This window comes from Panthera uncia, unplaced genomic scaffold (genome assembly GCF_023721935.1).
Source record: "Panthera uncia isolate 11264 unplaced genomic scaffold, Puncia_PCG_1.0 HiC_scaffold_1378, whole genome shotgun sequence".
NCBI lineage: Eukaryota > Metazoa > Chordata > Mammalia > Carnivora > Felidae > Panthera > Panthera uncia.
The window spans coordinates 41264-58852 of NW_026058006.1; the positions used below are offsets into that span (position 1 = coordinate 41264).

At 39.8% G+C, this 17589-nt stretch overlaps 1 protein-coding gene across 1 annotated transcript in view; it reads right to left on the reverse strand.

The window, feature by feature from the left end:
• LOC125916989 (mucin-13-like) overlaps positions 1–17088 on the reverse strand; it is a 49508-nt gene extending 32420 nt beyond the window's left edge. Inside the window, exon 1 of the mRNA XM_049623254.1 lies at positions 16820–17088. Coding sequence (XP_049479211.1) covers positions 16820–17088 — 269 coding nt within the window. The remainder of the gene's footprint in view (positions 1–16819) is intronic.
• Positions 17089–17589: the final 501 nt, after the last annotated feature.

The window sequence follows — 17589 nt, forward strand, 5'->3', positions numbered from 1 at the left end:
CCAACACCCCATGTCAGAGAATTAAAAATGAACTGGATGTTACTTTACAGTCACTAGGAATGCTATAATAATAATAATAATAATAATAAGCAGATTAATTGCAAGTGTTGGTGAAGATGTGAAATCAGAGCCCTCATACTGCTGGTGGAAATGCAAACTTGGTGCAGCCACTTTGGAAAACAGTTTGGCGATTCCTCAAAATTAGACATAGAGTTATCATGTGACCCAGTGATTTTACTTCTAGGTGTCTTCCTAAGAGAAATGAAAATATGTCTACATAAAAACATATACATGAGTGTCCCTTGTTCATAATAGCCAAAAGATAGAAAGAACCCAATGTCTATCAGCTAATGAACAAAATTGGTAATCCATACAATGGACTATTATTCTGCCATAAAAAAAAGAAGTACTGATACTTGCTACAATGTGGATGAAGCTTGAAAATATTTTGCCAAGAAAAGCAAGCCAGTCACAAAAGACCACATTTCAGATGCTTCCACTTATGTTAAATGTCCGGAACAGGTAAATCTATGGAGACTCAAAGTGGATTAGTTGCGGCCTAGGGTTGTGGGGGAGGTGAGAGGATTGGGAGATGACAGCTGAGAAAGTGCAGGTTTCCTTCTAGGTTGATGGAAATGTTCTAAAATTGGTTGTAGCGATGCATTGAATGAAATGAGTGAATTGTAGAGTATGTGATTTATAACTCAATAAAGCTGCTACTAAAAAAATGAAAGAGGAGGAGGAGGAGGGGTAGAGGAAGGGGAAGTGAGCAGGGATAGGGAGGTGAGTGGGAGGGAGTGGCTCAGTTAGTTAAACATTGGGCTCAGGTCATGATTCACGGTTGGTGGGTCGAATCCCGTGTTGGGCTCTGCGCTGACAGGTTGGAGCCTGGAGCCTGCTTCAGATACTGTTTCCCTCCCTCTCTGCCCCTCCCCCTCTTGTGTGTGTGCTCTCTCTCAAAGATAATAAATAAACCAGGACACCTGGGTAGCTCAGTCGGTGGATCATCCAACTGAGCTTAGATCATGATCTCACAGTTTGTGGATTCAAGTCCCATGTCGGGCTCTGTGCTGAACACTTGCTCAGAGCCTGGATTCTGTGTCTCCTTTTCTCTCTGCCCCTCCCCTGCTCACGCTCTGTCTCACTCTGTCTGTCAAAAATAAATAAATGTAAAACAGACAAACATTTAAAAAAAGTTGAGCTGGGATGGATTAGGTAGAAACCACTTTAGGACACTTTTAGAGAGGAATGTCTTAAAGGACATTTTTACTCGCTGACAGATAACCTTTTTTGTAATGACCACAATTCTATAGAGTTCAGACGAGCTATAGAAATATAGCTATTAATGTTAATAACTTGCATTAAGAAAGCACCTACCACATGCCACCATTCTACACACTTTACACTTATTAACTCGAAACCATGAAGTAGATTTAATATCATAGCATAGGTAGGACTGTGACTTAGATCCAGCTTAGCAAATACTTTCTATAAAGAGCTAGATAGTAAGTAATATAGGCTTTGTGGGCCAAGAGGTAAGATTGAGGATATTATGTAGACATTTGTAGAGGAAAGAAAACAAATTTCCAAAATAAATTTTATTGATAAAATGTAAAATATAATAATAATTGAGCACAATTTTTGGTAATACTGGTTTACTAATAGAAGAATGGAATTCTTTTTTTTTTAGCAATCAATTTCCAGTTTGTTTGTTTTTTAATATATGAAATTTATTGTCAAATTGGTTTCCATACAACACCCAGTGCTCATCCCAAAAGATGCCCTCTTCAATACCCATCACCTACCCTCCTCTCCCTCCCACCCCCCATCAACCCTCAGTTTGTTCTCAGTTTTTAAGAGTCTTTTATGCTTTGGCTCTCTCCCACTCTAACCTTTTTTTTTTCCCTCCCCTCCCCCACGGGTTTCTGTTAAGTTTCTCAGGATCCACATAAGAGTGAAAACATATGGTATCTGTCTTTCTCTGTATGGCTTATTTCACTTAGCATCACACTCTCCAGTTCTGTCCACATTGCTACAAAGGGCCATATTTCATTCTTTCTCATTGCCACGTAGTACTCCATTGTGTATATAAACCACAATTTCTTTATCCATTCATCAGTTGATGGACATTTAGGCTCTTTCCACAATTTGGCTATTGTTGAGAGTGCTGCTATAAACATTGGGGTACAGGTGCTCCTATGCCTCAGTACTCCTGTATCCCTTGGGTAAATTCCTAGCAGTGCTACTGCTGGGTCATAGGGTAGGTCTATTTTTAATTTTTTGAGGAACCTCCACACTGTTTTCCAGAGTGGCTGCACCAGTTTGCATTCCCACCAACAGTGCAAGAGGGTTCCCATTTCTCCACATCCTCTCCAGCATCTATAGTCTCCTGATTTGTTCATTTTGGCCACTCTGACTGGCGTGAGGTGATATCTGAGTGTGGTTTTGATTTGTATTTCCCTGAGGAGGAGGGACATTGAGCATCTTTTCATGTGCCTGTTGGCCATCCGGATGTCTTCTTTAGAGAAGTGTGTATTCATGTTTTCTGCCCATTTCTTCACTGGATTATTTGTTTTTCGGGTGTGGAGTTTGGTGAGCTCATTATAGATTTTGGATACTAGCCCTTTATCCGATATGTCATTTGCAAATATCTTTTCCCATTCTGTTGGTTGCCTTTTAGTTTTGTTGATTGTTTCCTTTGCAGTGCAGAAGCTTTTTATCTTCATGAGGTCCCAATAGTTCATTTTTGCTTTTAATTCCCTTGCTTTTGGGGATGTGTCAAGTAAGAAACTGCTACGGCTGAGGTCAGAGAGGTCTTTTCCTGCTTTCTTTAGGGTTTTGATGGTTTCCTGTCTCACATTCAGGTCCTTTATCCATTTTGAGTTTATTTTTGTGAATGGTGTGAGAAAGTGGTCTAGTTTCATCCTTCTGCATGTTGCTGTCCAGTTCTCCCAGCACCATTTGTTAAAGAGACTGTCTTTTTTCCATTGGCCATACTTTTGTGGATCTAGTTCCAGGGTTTCTATTCTATTCCATTGGTCTATGTGTCTGTTTTTGTGCCAATACCATGCTGTCTTGCTGATTACAGCTTTGTAGTAGAGGCTAAAGTCTGGGATTGTGATGCCTCCTGCTTTGGTCTTCTTCTTCAAAATTACTTTGGCTATTTGGGGCCTTTTGTGGTTCCATATGAATTTTAGGATTGCTTGTTCTAGCTTTGAGAAGAATGCTGGTGCAATTTTGATTGGGATTGCATTGAATGTGTAGATAGCTTTGGGTAGTATTGACATTTTAACAATATTTATTCTTCCAACCCATGAGCATGGAATGTTTTTCCATTTCTTTATATCTTTTTCAATTTCCTTCATAAGCTTTCTATAGCTTTCAGCATACAGATCTTTTACATCTTTGGTTAGATTTATTCCTAGGTATTTTATGCTTCTGGGTGCAATTGTGAATGGGATCAGTTTCTTTATTTGTCTTTCTGTTGCTTCATTATTAGTGTATAAGAATGCAACTGATTTCTCTACATTTTGTATCCTGCGACTTTGCTGAATTCATGTATCAGTTCTAGCAGACTTTTGGTGGAGTCTATAGGATTTTCCATGTATAATATCATGTCATCTGCAAAAAAGTGAAAGTTTGACTTCATCTTTGCCAATTTTGATGCCTTTGATTTCCTTTTGTTGTCTGATTGCTGATGTTAGCACTTCCAACACTATGTTAAACAACAGCCGTGAGAGTGGACATCCCTATCGTGTTCCTGATCTCAGGGGGAAAGTTCTCAGTTTTTCCCCATCGAGGATGATATTAGCTGTGGGCTTTTCATAAATGGCTTTTATGATGTTTAAGTATGTTCCTTCTATCCCGACTTTCTCCAGGGTTTTTATTAAGAAAGGATGCTGAATTTTGTCAAATGCTTTTTCTGCATTGATTGACAGGATCATATGGTTGTTATCTTTTCTTTTATTAATGTGATGTATCACGTTGATTGATTTGCGAATGTTGAACCAGCCCTGAATCCCAGAAATGAATCCCACTTGGCCATGGTGAATAATTCTTTTTATAAGCTGTTGAATTCGATTTGCTAGTATCTTATTGAGAATTTTTGCATCCATATTCATCAGGGATATTGGCCTGTAGTTCTCTTTTTTTACTGGGTCTCTGTCTGGTTTAGGAATCAAAGTAATACTGGCTTCATAGAATGAGTCTGGAAGTTTTCCTTCTCTTTCTATTTTTTGGAATAGCTTGAGAAGGATAGGTATTATCTCTGCTTTAAACGTCTGGTAGAATTCCCCAGGGAAGCCATCTGGTCCTGGACTCTTATTTGTTGGGAGATTTTTGATAACTGATTCAATTTCTTTGCTGGTTATAGGTCTGTTCAAGCTTTCTATTTCCTCCTGATTGAGTTTTGGAAGTGTGTGGGTGTTTAGGAATTTGTCCATTTCTTCCAGGTTTTCCAGTTTGTTGGCATATAATTTTTCATAGTATTCCCTGATAACTGCTTGTATTTCTGAGGGATTGGTTGTAATACTTCCATTTTCATTCATGATTTTATCTATTTGGGTCATCTCCCTTTTCTTTTTGAGAAGCCTGGCTAGAGGTTTATCAATTTTGTTTATTTTTTCAAAAAACCAACTCTTGGTTTCATTGATCTGCTCTGCAGTTTTTTTAGATTCTATATTGTTTATTTCTGCTCTGATCTTTATTATTTCCCTTCTTCTGCTGTGTTTTGGGTGTCTTTGCTGCTCTGCTTCTATTTCCTTTAGGTGTGCTGTTAGATTTTGTATTTGGGATTTTTCTTGTTTCTTGAGGTAGGCCTGGATTGCAGTGTATTTTCCTCTCAGGACTGCCTTCGCTGCATCCGAAAGCGTTTGGATTGTTGTATTTTCATTTTCATTTGTTTCCATATATTTTTTAATTTCTTCTCTAATTGCCTGGTTGACCCATTCATCTTTACTAGGGTGTTCTTTAACTTCCATGCTTTTGGAGGTTTTCCAGACTTTTTCCTGTGGTTGATTTCAAGCTTCATAGCATTGTGGTCTGAAAGTATGCATGGTATGATCTCAATTCTTGTATACTTATGAAGGGCTGTTTTGTGACCCAGCATGTGATCTATGTTGGAGAATGTTCCATGTGCTCTCGAGAAGAAAGTATATTCTGTTGCTTTGGGATGCAGAGTTCTAAATATATCTGTCAAGTCCATCTGATCCAATGTATCATTCAGGGCCCTTGTTTCTTTATTGACCTGTGTCTAGATGATCTATCCATTGTTGTAAGTGGGGTATTAAAGTCCCCTGCAATTACCACATTCTTGTCAATAAGGTTGCTTGAGTTTGTGAGTAATTGTTTTATATATTTGGGGGCTCCCATATTCGGCACATAGACATTTATAATTGTTAGTTCTTCTTGATGGATAGACCCTGTAATTATTATATAATGCCCTTCTTCATCTCTTGTTACAGCCTTTAATTTAAAGTCTAGTTTGTCTGATATAAGTATGGCTACCCCAGCTTTCTTTTGACTTCCAGTAGCATGATAAATAGTTCTCCATCCCCTCACTTTCAATCTGAAGGTGTCCTCAGGTCTAAAATGAGTCTCTTGTAGACAGCAAATAGATGGGTCTTGTTTTTTTTATCCATTCTGATACCCTACGTCTTTTGGTTGGCACATTTAGTCCATTTACATTTACATTCAGTGTTATAGAAAGATATGGGTTTAGAGTCATTGTAATGTCTGTAGGTTTCATACTTGTAGTGATGTCTCTGGTACTTTGTCTCACAGGATCCCCCTTAGGATCTCTTGTAGGGCTGGTTTAGTGGTGATGAATTCCTTCAGTTTTTGTTTGTTTGGGAAGACCTTTATCTCTCCTTCTATTCTAAATGACAGATTTGCTGGATAGAGGATTCTCGGCTGCTTATTTTTTCTGTTGATCACATTGAAGATTTCCTGCCATTCCTTTCTGGCCTGCCAAGTTTCAGTAGAGAGATCTGTCACTAGTCTTATCGGTCTCCCTTTATATGTTAGAGCACGTTTATCCCTAGCTGCTTTCAGAATTTTCTCTTTATCCTTGTATTTTGCCAGTTTCACTATGATATGTCGTGCAGAAGATCGATTCAAGTTATGTCTGAAGGGAGTTCTCTGTGCTTGGATTTCAATGCTTTTTTCCTTCCCCAGATCAGGGAAGTTCTCAGCTATTATTTCTTCAAGTACACCTTCAGCACCCTTCCCTCTCTCTTCCTCCTCTGGAATACCAGTTATGCATAGATTATTTCTCTTTAGTGCATCACTTAGTTCTCTAATTTTCCCCTCATACTCCTGGATTTTTTTTATCTTTTTCTCAGCTTCTTCTTTTTCCATAATTTTATCTTCTAGTTCACCTATTCTCTCCTCTGCCTCTTCAATACGAGCTGTGGTCGTCCCCATTTTATTTTGCAGCTCATTCATAGCATTTTTTAGCTCCTCCTGGCTGTTCCTGAGTCCCTTGATCTCTGTAGCAATAGATTCTCTGCTGTCCTCTATACTGTTTTCAAGCCCAGTGCTTAATTTTATGACTATTATTCTAAATTCACTTTCTGTTATATTGTTTAAATCCTTTTTGATCAGTTCATTAGCTGTCGTTATTTCCTGAAGATTCTTTTGAGGGGAATTCTTCCATTTCATCATTTTTGATAGTCCCTGGAGTGGTGCCGACTTGCAGGGCACTTCCCCTGTGCTGTTTTGAATAACTTGCGTTGGTGGGCGGGGCCGCAGTCAGACCTGATGTCTGCCCCCAGCCCACCGCTGGGGCCACAGTCAGACTGGTGTGTGCCTTCTCTTCCCCTCTCCTAGGGGCTGGATTCACTGTGGGGTGGCATGGCCCGTCTGGGCTACTTGCACACTGCCAGGCTTGTGGTGCTGGGGATCTGGTGTATTAGCTGGGGTGGATCAGAAGGTGCATGGGGGTGGGAGGGGGAGGCTCAACTTGCTTTTCCTTTGGTGATCCGCTTCGGGAGGGGCCCTGTGGCACCGGGAGGGAGTCAGACCCACCACCAGAGGGACAGATCCGCAGAAGCACAGCATTGGGTGTTTGCGTGGTGCAAGCAAGTTCCCTGACAGGAACTGGTTCTCTTTGGGATTTTGGCTGGGGGATGGGCAAGGGAGATGGTGCTGGCGAGCACCTTTATTCTCCGCCAAGCTGCGCTCTGTCATCCGGGGCTCAACAACTCTCCCTCCTGTTGTTCTCCAGCCCTCCCGCTCTCCGAGCAGAGCTGTTAGCTTATAATATTCCAGATGTTAAGTCCCGCTTCCTGTCCGAACACAGTCCATCTGGCCCCTCCACTTTTGCAAGCCAGACTTGGGGGCTTTGCTTTGCCAGAGGCTGCCCCTCCACCCCGGCTCCCTCCCTCCAGTCCGCGTAGTGCACACCGCCTCTCCGCCCTTCCTACCCTCTTCTGTGGGCCTCTCGTCTACACTTGGCTCCAGAGAATCCGTTCTGCTAGTCTTCTGGAAGTTTTCTGGGTTATTTATGCAGGTGTGGGTGGAATCTAAGTGATCCGCAGGACACCATGAGCCCAGCGTCCTCCTATGCTGCCATCTTCAAGCCATTCCAAGAATGGGACTCTTTAGTGGGGATAATATTTTGCTTAATTGAGGTTCAAAACTAGGTTCCCGATCATCAAAAATCATCACAAATGTTCAACTGTTCATGCTGATTTACAATGAAATTTTATGTATTTCATTTTTAAAATGTCTGTCCACATAGATAGTTCTGCCAAATGCTGGTATCAGTCCATGAACATGTAATTTTAATTATGTATATTTGTTGCTTGAAAGGCAGTTATAGAATTCTTTTTTTTTTTTAATGCTTATTTATTTATTTTGAGAGAGTGCAAGCGGGGCAGGGGCAGAGAGAGAGAGGGAGACACAGAATCTGAAGCAGGCTCCAAGCTGTCAGCACAGAGCCTGACATGAGGCTTGATCATGACCTGAGCTGAAGTTGGCTGCTTAACCAACAGAGCTACCCAGGCGCCCCAGGCAGTTATGGTTATTAAATTCTTCTTTTGGTGGTTGCCTTTTAGCATGTCATTATATTGCAAATTAATCACTTCCAACTGAAACTTAAGTAAATGCTCTCCTTGATTACATAGTAAAACAGATTTTGGGATATGGAAATTTTCTTCACACTTGCGCTGAAGTATGAAAAACACTGCTGGAACTGTAGTTTAAGTTCAAAAACTATGTCAGCCGCAGATCTGTATGGGAAGGAAGATCTTGCTTCTCATTTTAATTTTTGACCACATGTGGAAAGTATAGAAAGCAGCTTGACATTCCTTGGGAATTACACGTTAGTTGTTAAAAGGACTTTACCACCATATAAAATTTGCGTGTTAGTGCTGTTTTGCCTTGTAATTGTAAGTTGAATTCATCAGGAACCATTATTAGGTTTTCAGCAGAAGAGAACTTCAAAAGCCATTCTCCTTTGATTAACAGTGGTTGAGTGGTTCATCTCATTCAGAAGGATTTTAATCTCAGCCCTGTGCTCAAAAACTTGCAATAAAACTTTACAACTGCTAAGCCATCAAATTGCTTTACGGTAGGATAAGTCAGGATACTAGCCAACTTCTATATCTGATAAAATGTACAGAACCGCGGTGCCGAGCTGGCTCAGTCGGTAGAGCATATGCTACTCTTGATCTCAGGGCTGTGAATTCGAGCCCTACGTTGGGTGTAGACATTACTTAAAAATTAAAAAAAAAAAAAAAAAAAGCTTTAAGAAAGTAAATTCACAGAACCAATGATGATTTTTTTTAAACAAAATTTTTTAAAAAATTTTTTTAACGTTTATTTATTTTTCAGACAGAGAGAGACAGAGCATGAACGGGGGAGGGTGAGAAAGAGGGAGACACAGAATCTGAAACAGGCTCCAGGCTCTGAGCTGTCAGCACACAGCCCGACGCGGGGCTCGAACTCACGGACTGCGAGATCATGACCTGAGCCGAAGTCGGCCACTCAACTGACTGAGCCACCGAGGCGCCCCAGAACCAATAATGATTAAGTCAACTGACAGTGAAATGAAGTTCACTACTGACGCTACTGGTTTTGTAACACATATTTCAATATTTTCCACAGAATACTCATGAATAATGTGATGAATTATCGTAAGCTTTATTTATTTTTTTAAAAGCTTTTTAAATCTTTTTTTTTTTATTTTTGAGAGAGAGAGAGAGAGAGAGAGACAGAGTGGGGGGTGGGGGGAGGACAGAGAGAGAGGGAGACACAGAATCCGAAGCAGGCTCCAGGCTCCGAGCTGTCAGCACAGAGCCCGATGTGGGGCTCAAACTGTGAGATCATGACCTGAGCTGAAGTCAGACACTTAACTCACTGAGCCACTCAGGCGCCCCTATTTTCTTTTTTAACTAACCTCTACCCCCAACGTGGGGCTCAACTCACAACCCCAAAATTGAGAGTCACGTGTTCTACTGACTGAGCCAGCCAGGCATCCCTTATTACCATAAGCTTTCTGAATGAATCCAATCATAGCTTTGCTCCATGTGTTTCTGCTACCCTCACTTGTAACACATCTTAGCAGCTTCTACTTCAGTTTATAGTGAAACGGTGGTTTCTCAATTTCTTTGAAAATATTCTTAAAAAAACACACAGCTTTATTGAGACTTAATTCACACATCATACAATTCACCCATTTAAAGTGTGTAATTACATTTTGAAAATATTCTTTCCTGTAGTTGTTCCGCAGAGACGTACCATGGAGGCTAATTCCTCAGTCACTTCCAACTTGTCACTGACTCCTTGAATAAACCACCACTGAATAGTACTGGTAACATTTATCAACTCGTCAAGAGCCAGGGAAATCCACTCAGAGCTATTTGTTAATTGACTATTGGTACTCTTCTCAGTGTTCTCAACTCTCTGAAAGACCGTTTGTTCTTGCCAAAACAATCTGAAACAAGTTTCTTTCCTCTGGACACATTTCTTTGGCTGATGCAATCAAACACAATTTAATTAACTCATCCCTAAATGACTTTCCTTGCTTAGGCAACAAGTGAGCCACTTGGAAACTTGCTTTGATTGTGGGCCTCACTTTCATTACTTAATTGGATGAAGAAATTCTGCTGCAATGAAATATTCCACCTAAAATTTTCTGGCTTTCTGATGGTTACTTTCCTGTGAGTTGGGAATATTCTGATATGTTTTTAGTATGGTAATATGACATAATCTATTGTTTTAGCCCATGTATAGATTCACTGCATAATAAATAATGTTTGCCATCTAGTTTGGTAACAAAATAATCCATGCTGTGATTTAAAAGCATGATATTTAAGGTCCATTTTTCTCTTCTTGTTTTGATGTGATGAGTACGCCTTGGTAATTTTAAGAAAAAAAAATGTCCTGTTAAGGCCATACACGTGGCATTTGAAACACTGTTGAGTTACGACTACATTACTGCGATGTGTGGGGAGCTCTGGGGAGCAGTGTGAAATAGAGTATCACACATAATCTCTGTCTTGACTACTGGACTCTGCCATTGTAGCGTGAAAGCAGCTAGAGACAATATGCAGGCCCATGTGTGTGACTGTGTTCCAAGAAGATTTCACTTGCGGACACTGAAATTTAGATTCCACCTAATTTTCACATTTTATAAAATATGATTTTTTTAAAGTGATTAACAAAATATAAAAATCAATCGTAGCTTGTCGATCCTGCAAAAACAGGCAGCTGGCTGAATTTGGCACACAGGATGTAGTTTGCTGACCCCACTCCAGAGTGCAATCAGCCCAATAGGGTTAGGGCCTGCCTCATCAGGGAAGGAGCTCATCCCTGTCCAAAAGCTTTTGGAAGATCGACAGAGGCATTGGTGTTTTTAACCTCTCTGAAGGACCACAAGCCTTGCCCTCCATGAGAATGTCACAAACCACTATCTTCCAGAGCTCTCTGCAGGGACTCTGAGTTGAATAATACAACACATCCATTGTCTCCTTTACCTCAACCCTGAGAAGTCAGTTCGATGGACAAGTTTTTACAGACTAAAAACCTAGGTCTTAGAGAAGTTAAGTAACAAGGGGATGTGTGCCAGACCTGGCACCATGTTCCAGCTTTCAAAGGCCACGCTCTACTCCCCATGCCCCACTGTTTCTGTTTCATCCTGCCCCTGTTCTCCAACCAGGCCATCTCACAGAATCACTGAAAACTTCTGCCTCCATTATGGAGTTCTGCCATGTCACTCAGCATAGGTGGGCTTGCTGGCCTTGCCCTCCCTCTCCCATATGCTCATGGAGCTCACATGTTTTCATGACATGTGCCCTAGAAATCATAATATATTGGATGTCTAGACCCTGGACACTTATCTCAACCGTCCCATGGACCAGTTATGCAAACTTTGGAAATCTGCCCTTCTCTGATCTTCAGTTTCCTTATCTGAAAAATTGGAGGGGAGGAGGGTGGATCAATACCATCATTTCCTGAGCTCTTCATCAGTTTTAACTTTTCATGAGTCAGCTGCCTTGCCTTGTTTTATTACCCACATGTTGCCACATCCCTTTATAGTAAGCATTATAGAAAGTTACTATGCTGATAAACCCAGAGAGGCAAGGACCCTGAACCTTGCTTTAAGGTATGTGATGCAAGAGTCTATTAATAATCATGGCACATGCACAACAAGGACACTTCAGAACAAATTAACTGAACAAAGAGACCAACTTGATCTTCGGCCAAATGCACAAACTAAAGAGGGTAGAGGATGGGGAATAAAGGAGTGAGAGCAGCTGAAGTGACAGCCACTGCTGCCCATCTCTATCAAGCATCTATCATGTGTGTACTGGATAGAAGACAAAGAGATAAATAAGACTGACGTCCTTGCCCTTGAGGAGTTCACAGTCTAGTGGGTGGTAACCAAAGAGCTAATAATAGAAACTGAGGAAGAATAGGAATGTAGAAGTAATCGCAATCAAGTTAGGGAGCCTTTTGACTGACCTGCCTCTGTAGAGAAATAGGCTGAGAAAACTTATTTTATTGTGATGCCTATCAGGGAACAGAAAGCCTCGGGGGACACTAACAGCCTCAGAGTTTCATTTTTCCTGAAGGTTAACCTGACTTAGTTCTTTGGGTACAAGTGTAGTGTTGGCTGGCAAAGGAGTAAGAAAGACGTCCCTCTCAATGTTTTTTTTCTTTTGTACTATTTCCTTAGTACAAATTCCAGGGAGTAAAATTACTAATTCAAGAGATAAAAAGTTTAAAGCTTTTAGAAACGGTTGCCAAATTATCTTCTTAAAAATTTATATTAACTTACACCCTTGAGGTTTTCCTCTCATTCATTAGCATGAAGCACTTTCATTTTTAAAAAGTGGGCCTTCTTTCCTACCACGGTAGGTGAAAAGTGATACCTTAGTATTTAAATTTTCATTGATTCGACCACTAGGAAGGTGAACACACCACACATTTGTTATTTGTAATTCCTGTTCATGATTTTTGTCTATTGTTTTAAGAGAAGGGCTATTCGTAGTGTTCCAATTACAGTGTATGAGCTTTTTATATATCTTATGGATTAAAGCTATTAACCGTGGTCGGCCCTTCATTGTCACCCAGGCTTTCCTGCTTCTGAGTTCAGACCCACAGGTTATAACTCAAAGAGAAGTCCTCTAGTGGTAACTTCCCATTCTGATGCTACCTGCCAAAAAAACCCTTAATTCCGGGGCAACATTGGCCCCCTTCTTGCTCCAAAACCCACTGCTGAATTCTCCTACAGGAAAATTATTTTATGTGGAGATTGCTACCACTGCAAGTTCACTGTCATCAACCTGTGTCCAATACCAACTCCATGTCCTGAGTCAGCTTCCCCCCACATTCCTAAATGGCTTCTCCATATGTTCTCTCCTCCCCTCCTTTCAGCCCCTCCACCCCCTTGCCTTCTCTTTCAGGAGGAGACCTTGTCTTCTTTTTCACCTGAAGTATGATTGACATATAACATTGTACTTGTTTTAGGCGTACAACATAATCATTTGATGTGGGTTTATACTGTGAAATGAATACTACAATAAATTTAGTTCACATCTATCCCTAGTTATGAAAAATTTTTTTTCTTGGGATGAGAACTTTTTAAGATCTACTCTCTTAGCAATGTTCATGACAATGTCTCTCTTGTTATAAGGTGATTCTCAACTTGTTTTGTGGTTTAGGAATTTCTCAGGAATATGATAACTAATAATGAATTAGTGAGTTGCAGGATACAAAATTAATATACAGAAATCTGTTGTTTCTATACACGAATTACAAAAGAGAAAAGAAATTAAGAAAACAATTCCATTTATAACTACATTAAAAAGAATAAAATACCTAGGAATAAACTTAACCAAGGAAGTAAAAGACCTACACTCTGAAAACTAGAAGATGGTGATGAAAGAAATTAAAGAGGACACAAATAAATGGAAAGATAGACTGGAGAGATTAATATTGTTAAATGTCCTTACTACCCAACGCAATCTACAGATTCACTGCAATCCCTATCAAATTACCAATAGTATTTTCAAACACAAATAGAACAAATAATTCTAAAATTTGTATGGAACCACAAAAGACCCCGAATAGCCAAAGCAACCTTGGGAAAGAACTCAGCTAGAGGTATCTCAATCCCAGATTTCAAACTATCCTACAAAGATGTAGTAATCAAAAGCAGTATGGTACTGGCACAAAAAGACACACAGATCAGTGGAGCAGAACAGAGAACCCAGAAATAAATCCATGCTTATATAGCCGTTTAGTCTAGGACAAAGGAGGCAAGAATATACAACGGGGAAAAGACCGTCTCTTCAACAAATTGTGTTGGGAAAACTGGACAGCTACATGTGAAAGAAAGAAAATGGGACCAGTTTCTTACACCATACACAAAAATAAACTCAAAATGGATTAAAGACCTCAATGTAAGACCTGAAACATAGAACTCCTAAAAGAAAACATTGGCAGTAAACTCTTAGACATCAGCCTTGGTAATATCTATATCTATATCTATATCTATATCTATACCTATACCTATACCTATATCTATCTATATATATATTGGCTTTGTTTACTCAAGCAAGGGCAGCAAAAACAAAAATAAACAAATGAGAGTACATAAAAGTAAAAAACTTGTGCGCAGTGAAGGAAACCGTCATCAAAATGAAGGGGTAACCTACTGAATAAGAGAAGGTATTTGCAAATGGTATATCTGATGGGGGTAATATCCAAAATATATAAAGAAGTCATGCAACTCAACAGCAAAAACAAAATAGGCAACCTGATTAAAAATTGGACAGAGGACCTGCCACATTTTTTCACAGAAGACATATACGTGGCTGACAGACACATGAAAAATGCTCAATATCACTATTCATCAAGGAAATGCAAATTGAAAATGCGATAAGATATCACCTCACACCAGTCAGAATGGCTAGTATCAAAAAGATAAGAAACAACAAATGCTGATGAGGCTTTAAAGAAAAGGGAACCCTTGTGCACTGTTGGTGGGAATGTAAATGGTGCAGGTGCTATGGAAAACAGTATGGAGGTTCCTCAAAAAATTAAAAATAGAAACACCATATGATCCAGCAAATCCACTTCTGGGCATTTACCTAAATAAAATGAATGCATGAATTCAAAAAGATGTAGGCACCCTTATGTTTATTGCACCATTATTTACCATAGCCAAGATATGGCAGTGATGTAAGTGCCCATTGATACATGAATGGAAAAAGAAGATGTGGTATATATACACAATAGAATATTACTCAGCCCTAAAAAAGAAAACAATCTTGCCATTTGTGATGACATGAATGGACCACAGTAGAAGGTATTATGCTAAGTGAAATAAGTCAGACAGAGAAAGACAAATACCATACGACTTCACTTATATGTGGAATCTCAAAAACAAAACAAATGAATAAACAAACAAAAGAAACAGACTCATAAATACAAGGAGAATTGGTGGTTGGCAGAGAGGATAGTGGGAGAGGGATGGGCAAAATAGTTAAAAGGGATTAAGAGGTACAAACTTCCAGTTATAAAATAAATAAGTCAAGGGAATAAAAACTACAGTATAGGGAAAATAGTCAAAGGTATTGTAATAACTTTGTTTGGTGACAGATAGTAACCATACTTACGGTATTTCATAATGTATATAACTGTTGACATTTATGTTATATACCTGAAACTAATGTAGTATTGTATGCTGACTATACTTTAATTTTTTTAAACAAAATGAAGAATGGTGTTTCCACTTTTTTTTTAAGAGAGAGAGAGAAAGAGAGAGAAGAGGGACAGAGGGAGAGAGAGAGAATCCCAAGCAGGCTCCACTCTCAGTGTGGAGCCCAATGAGGGGCTCAATCTCATGACCCTGGGATCATGACCTGAGCTGAAATCAAGAGTCTGATGCTCAACCGGCTGAACCACCCAGGTGTCCCTATTTTAATTTTTTAGAAAGGGGGAGGGCAGCAAGGTTTAAAAAAGAAACCATATGAATAATATTTTCCTTTTACTTCAAAATATTTGTAGCATGTTTATAATGGCAATATAATATTCTGTCAGGAGGAAAGTAAACATTTACTAATTTAGTTAGATAATTCTAGACATTTAGCTTGTTTCCAATTGCTCACTTTTATAAATCCTTGAACATCTTTTGCACCTAACTCTTTCCGTATATTGAATTATTCCCTAAAAGAAGATTCTCCCCAAGTGGAATTTCTGGGTCGATGGAAATCAAATTTTTATGGCTTGTAGTAAGTATTGACAGATTTCAAAGGATTTTTTAATTTACTCACCCACCCATAGACTCTTAATGAGAAGGACTTTTTCACCTTATTCTCATGAGCATTAGGTTTTGCTCATTTAATAGGTGAAAAGAGTTTGATTTGAATCATACCAGTCACTAGAGACATAGCTTGATGAATGAGAACACGGTCTTTGGAGCCTGAGAGACGTATGAGTTCATTTCCAACTTTGCCAAGTGATATCAACAAGATACCCAACCCTTCTGAACGTTAAGTTTCCTTGCTTATAACAAGCGAGGTATGATATTTAACATGCTCATGGTTGTGAGGATGAAATAAAAACCAATGCAAGATGATTGGTCCCCAGACAGTGCCAGCCTCCTTTCACCTTCAGCAGTATGTGAGAATTAATATTTTTTATACCATGTGTCTTCTTGCACTGTCTTGTGAATCATCTGTGCATGTCCTTTGTCCATGTACCTGTTGGGTTCTTAGTGGGGTTTTTTTTGTTTTTTTGTTTGTTTTTTAAGTAAGGTCTACAACTAATGTGGGGCTTGGACTCATGCCCCCAAGATCAAGAGTCACATGCCCAATTGACTGAGCCAGCCAGGTGCCCATTTTTTTTGTTAAGTAATTTGTAGGAGGTTTGGAGCATCAAGATACATTAACCTTCCTTCCATCATATCTGCTGTAAATCCTTAGTTTATCACTTGCTTTTAATATTTTTCTTTATGCAAAATTTACATTTTTTATAACTCTGTCCCTCTTTCAGCTAAGAATCGAGGGGCCTCTGTACCACTGTTTACATCAGATAAGGAGTCCCTTCTCTGAGATTTTAGAATTTTATGTAAATATATTTCAGTGAATTAGCAGAACCCTTGGATAAGTAAGGAACCAATTTACCAAAATATTCAAGTACTCTTGGGATCCTTGTGGTCTTCGGATCGCCAAGCTTTGTAAGAGAAACTTAGGAGGCATTGCCTATAGTGATGGCCCTCATTCAGGCTGTCCATCTTTGATCACCTTCGTGTATGTGGGGGTCTCCTCCATCACGAGTCCTGTGTTTCCAAGATAGAAGCCAACACCTTGCTTTTGCAGCTTCTCCTATCTCTAGGATGCAGGCCTCTGACTTTTTGCCGTAAACCAGAGGCATCTGCACAGGACTTGTATTTGGAAGAGAGAAACGAAAGGAAGTAGCACCAGATGAGTCCACTTTCTGGCTTTTGGGGTCAGCAGAAACTGAGGCGCCAGCATCCTGCCTCAGTTCCATGGTCAGAGGTGTGGGGTCTGTGCAGAGCAGCGTTGGCATTGGGCTTGTCCTTACTGGAGCGCTCCTGCAGGGTGACATGGCCATCGTTCCTGTCTGCAGATCTTCTGGGTTCCTCCTGGAGTTCTGTGAGCCACCTGCTGTCCTTTAAAAAGCCAAACAGAATGGATGCCCACCTCTGCAACTAAGAATCCCAGCTAATACAGGAGATTATTATAGTCAGGATGTAAGTCTCTTCTCTCCAAGAAAGCAATAATAACAGCACCTGGCATTGAGTACCTACAACATGCCAGGATGTGTGCTAGGCCATATAGGTTTGTGTCTGTGTTTGTGTGTGTATGTATATGTGTACATATAAGCGCACACATCACTATATATGGTATATGTACAAATATTCTTTCAACAATTCTGTAAATTATATATTGTCTTCATCTTATTTTTTTTAAGTTTATTTATTTTGTGAGAGAGAGAGAGCACGCGTGCATGCCAGTGTGGGGGGGAAGCAGAGAGAGAGGGAGAGAGAGAATTCCAAGCAGGCTCTGCCCTGTCAGCACAGAGCCTGATGCAGGGATTGAACTCATGAACTGT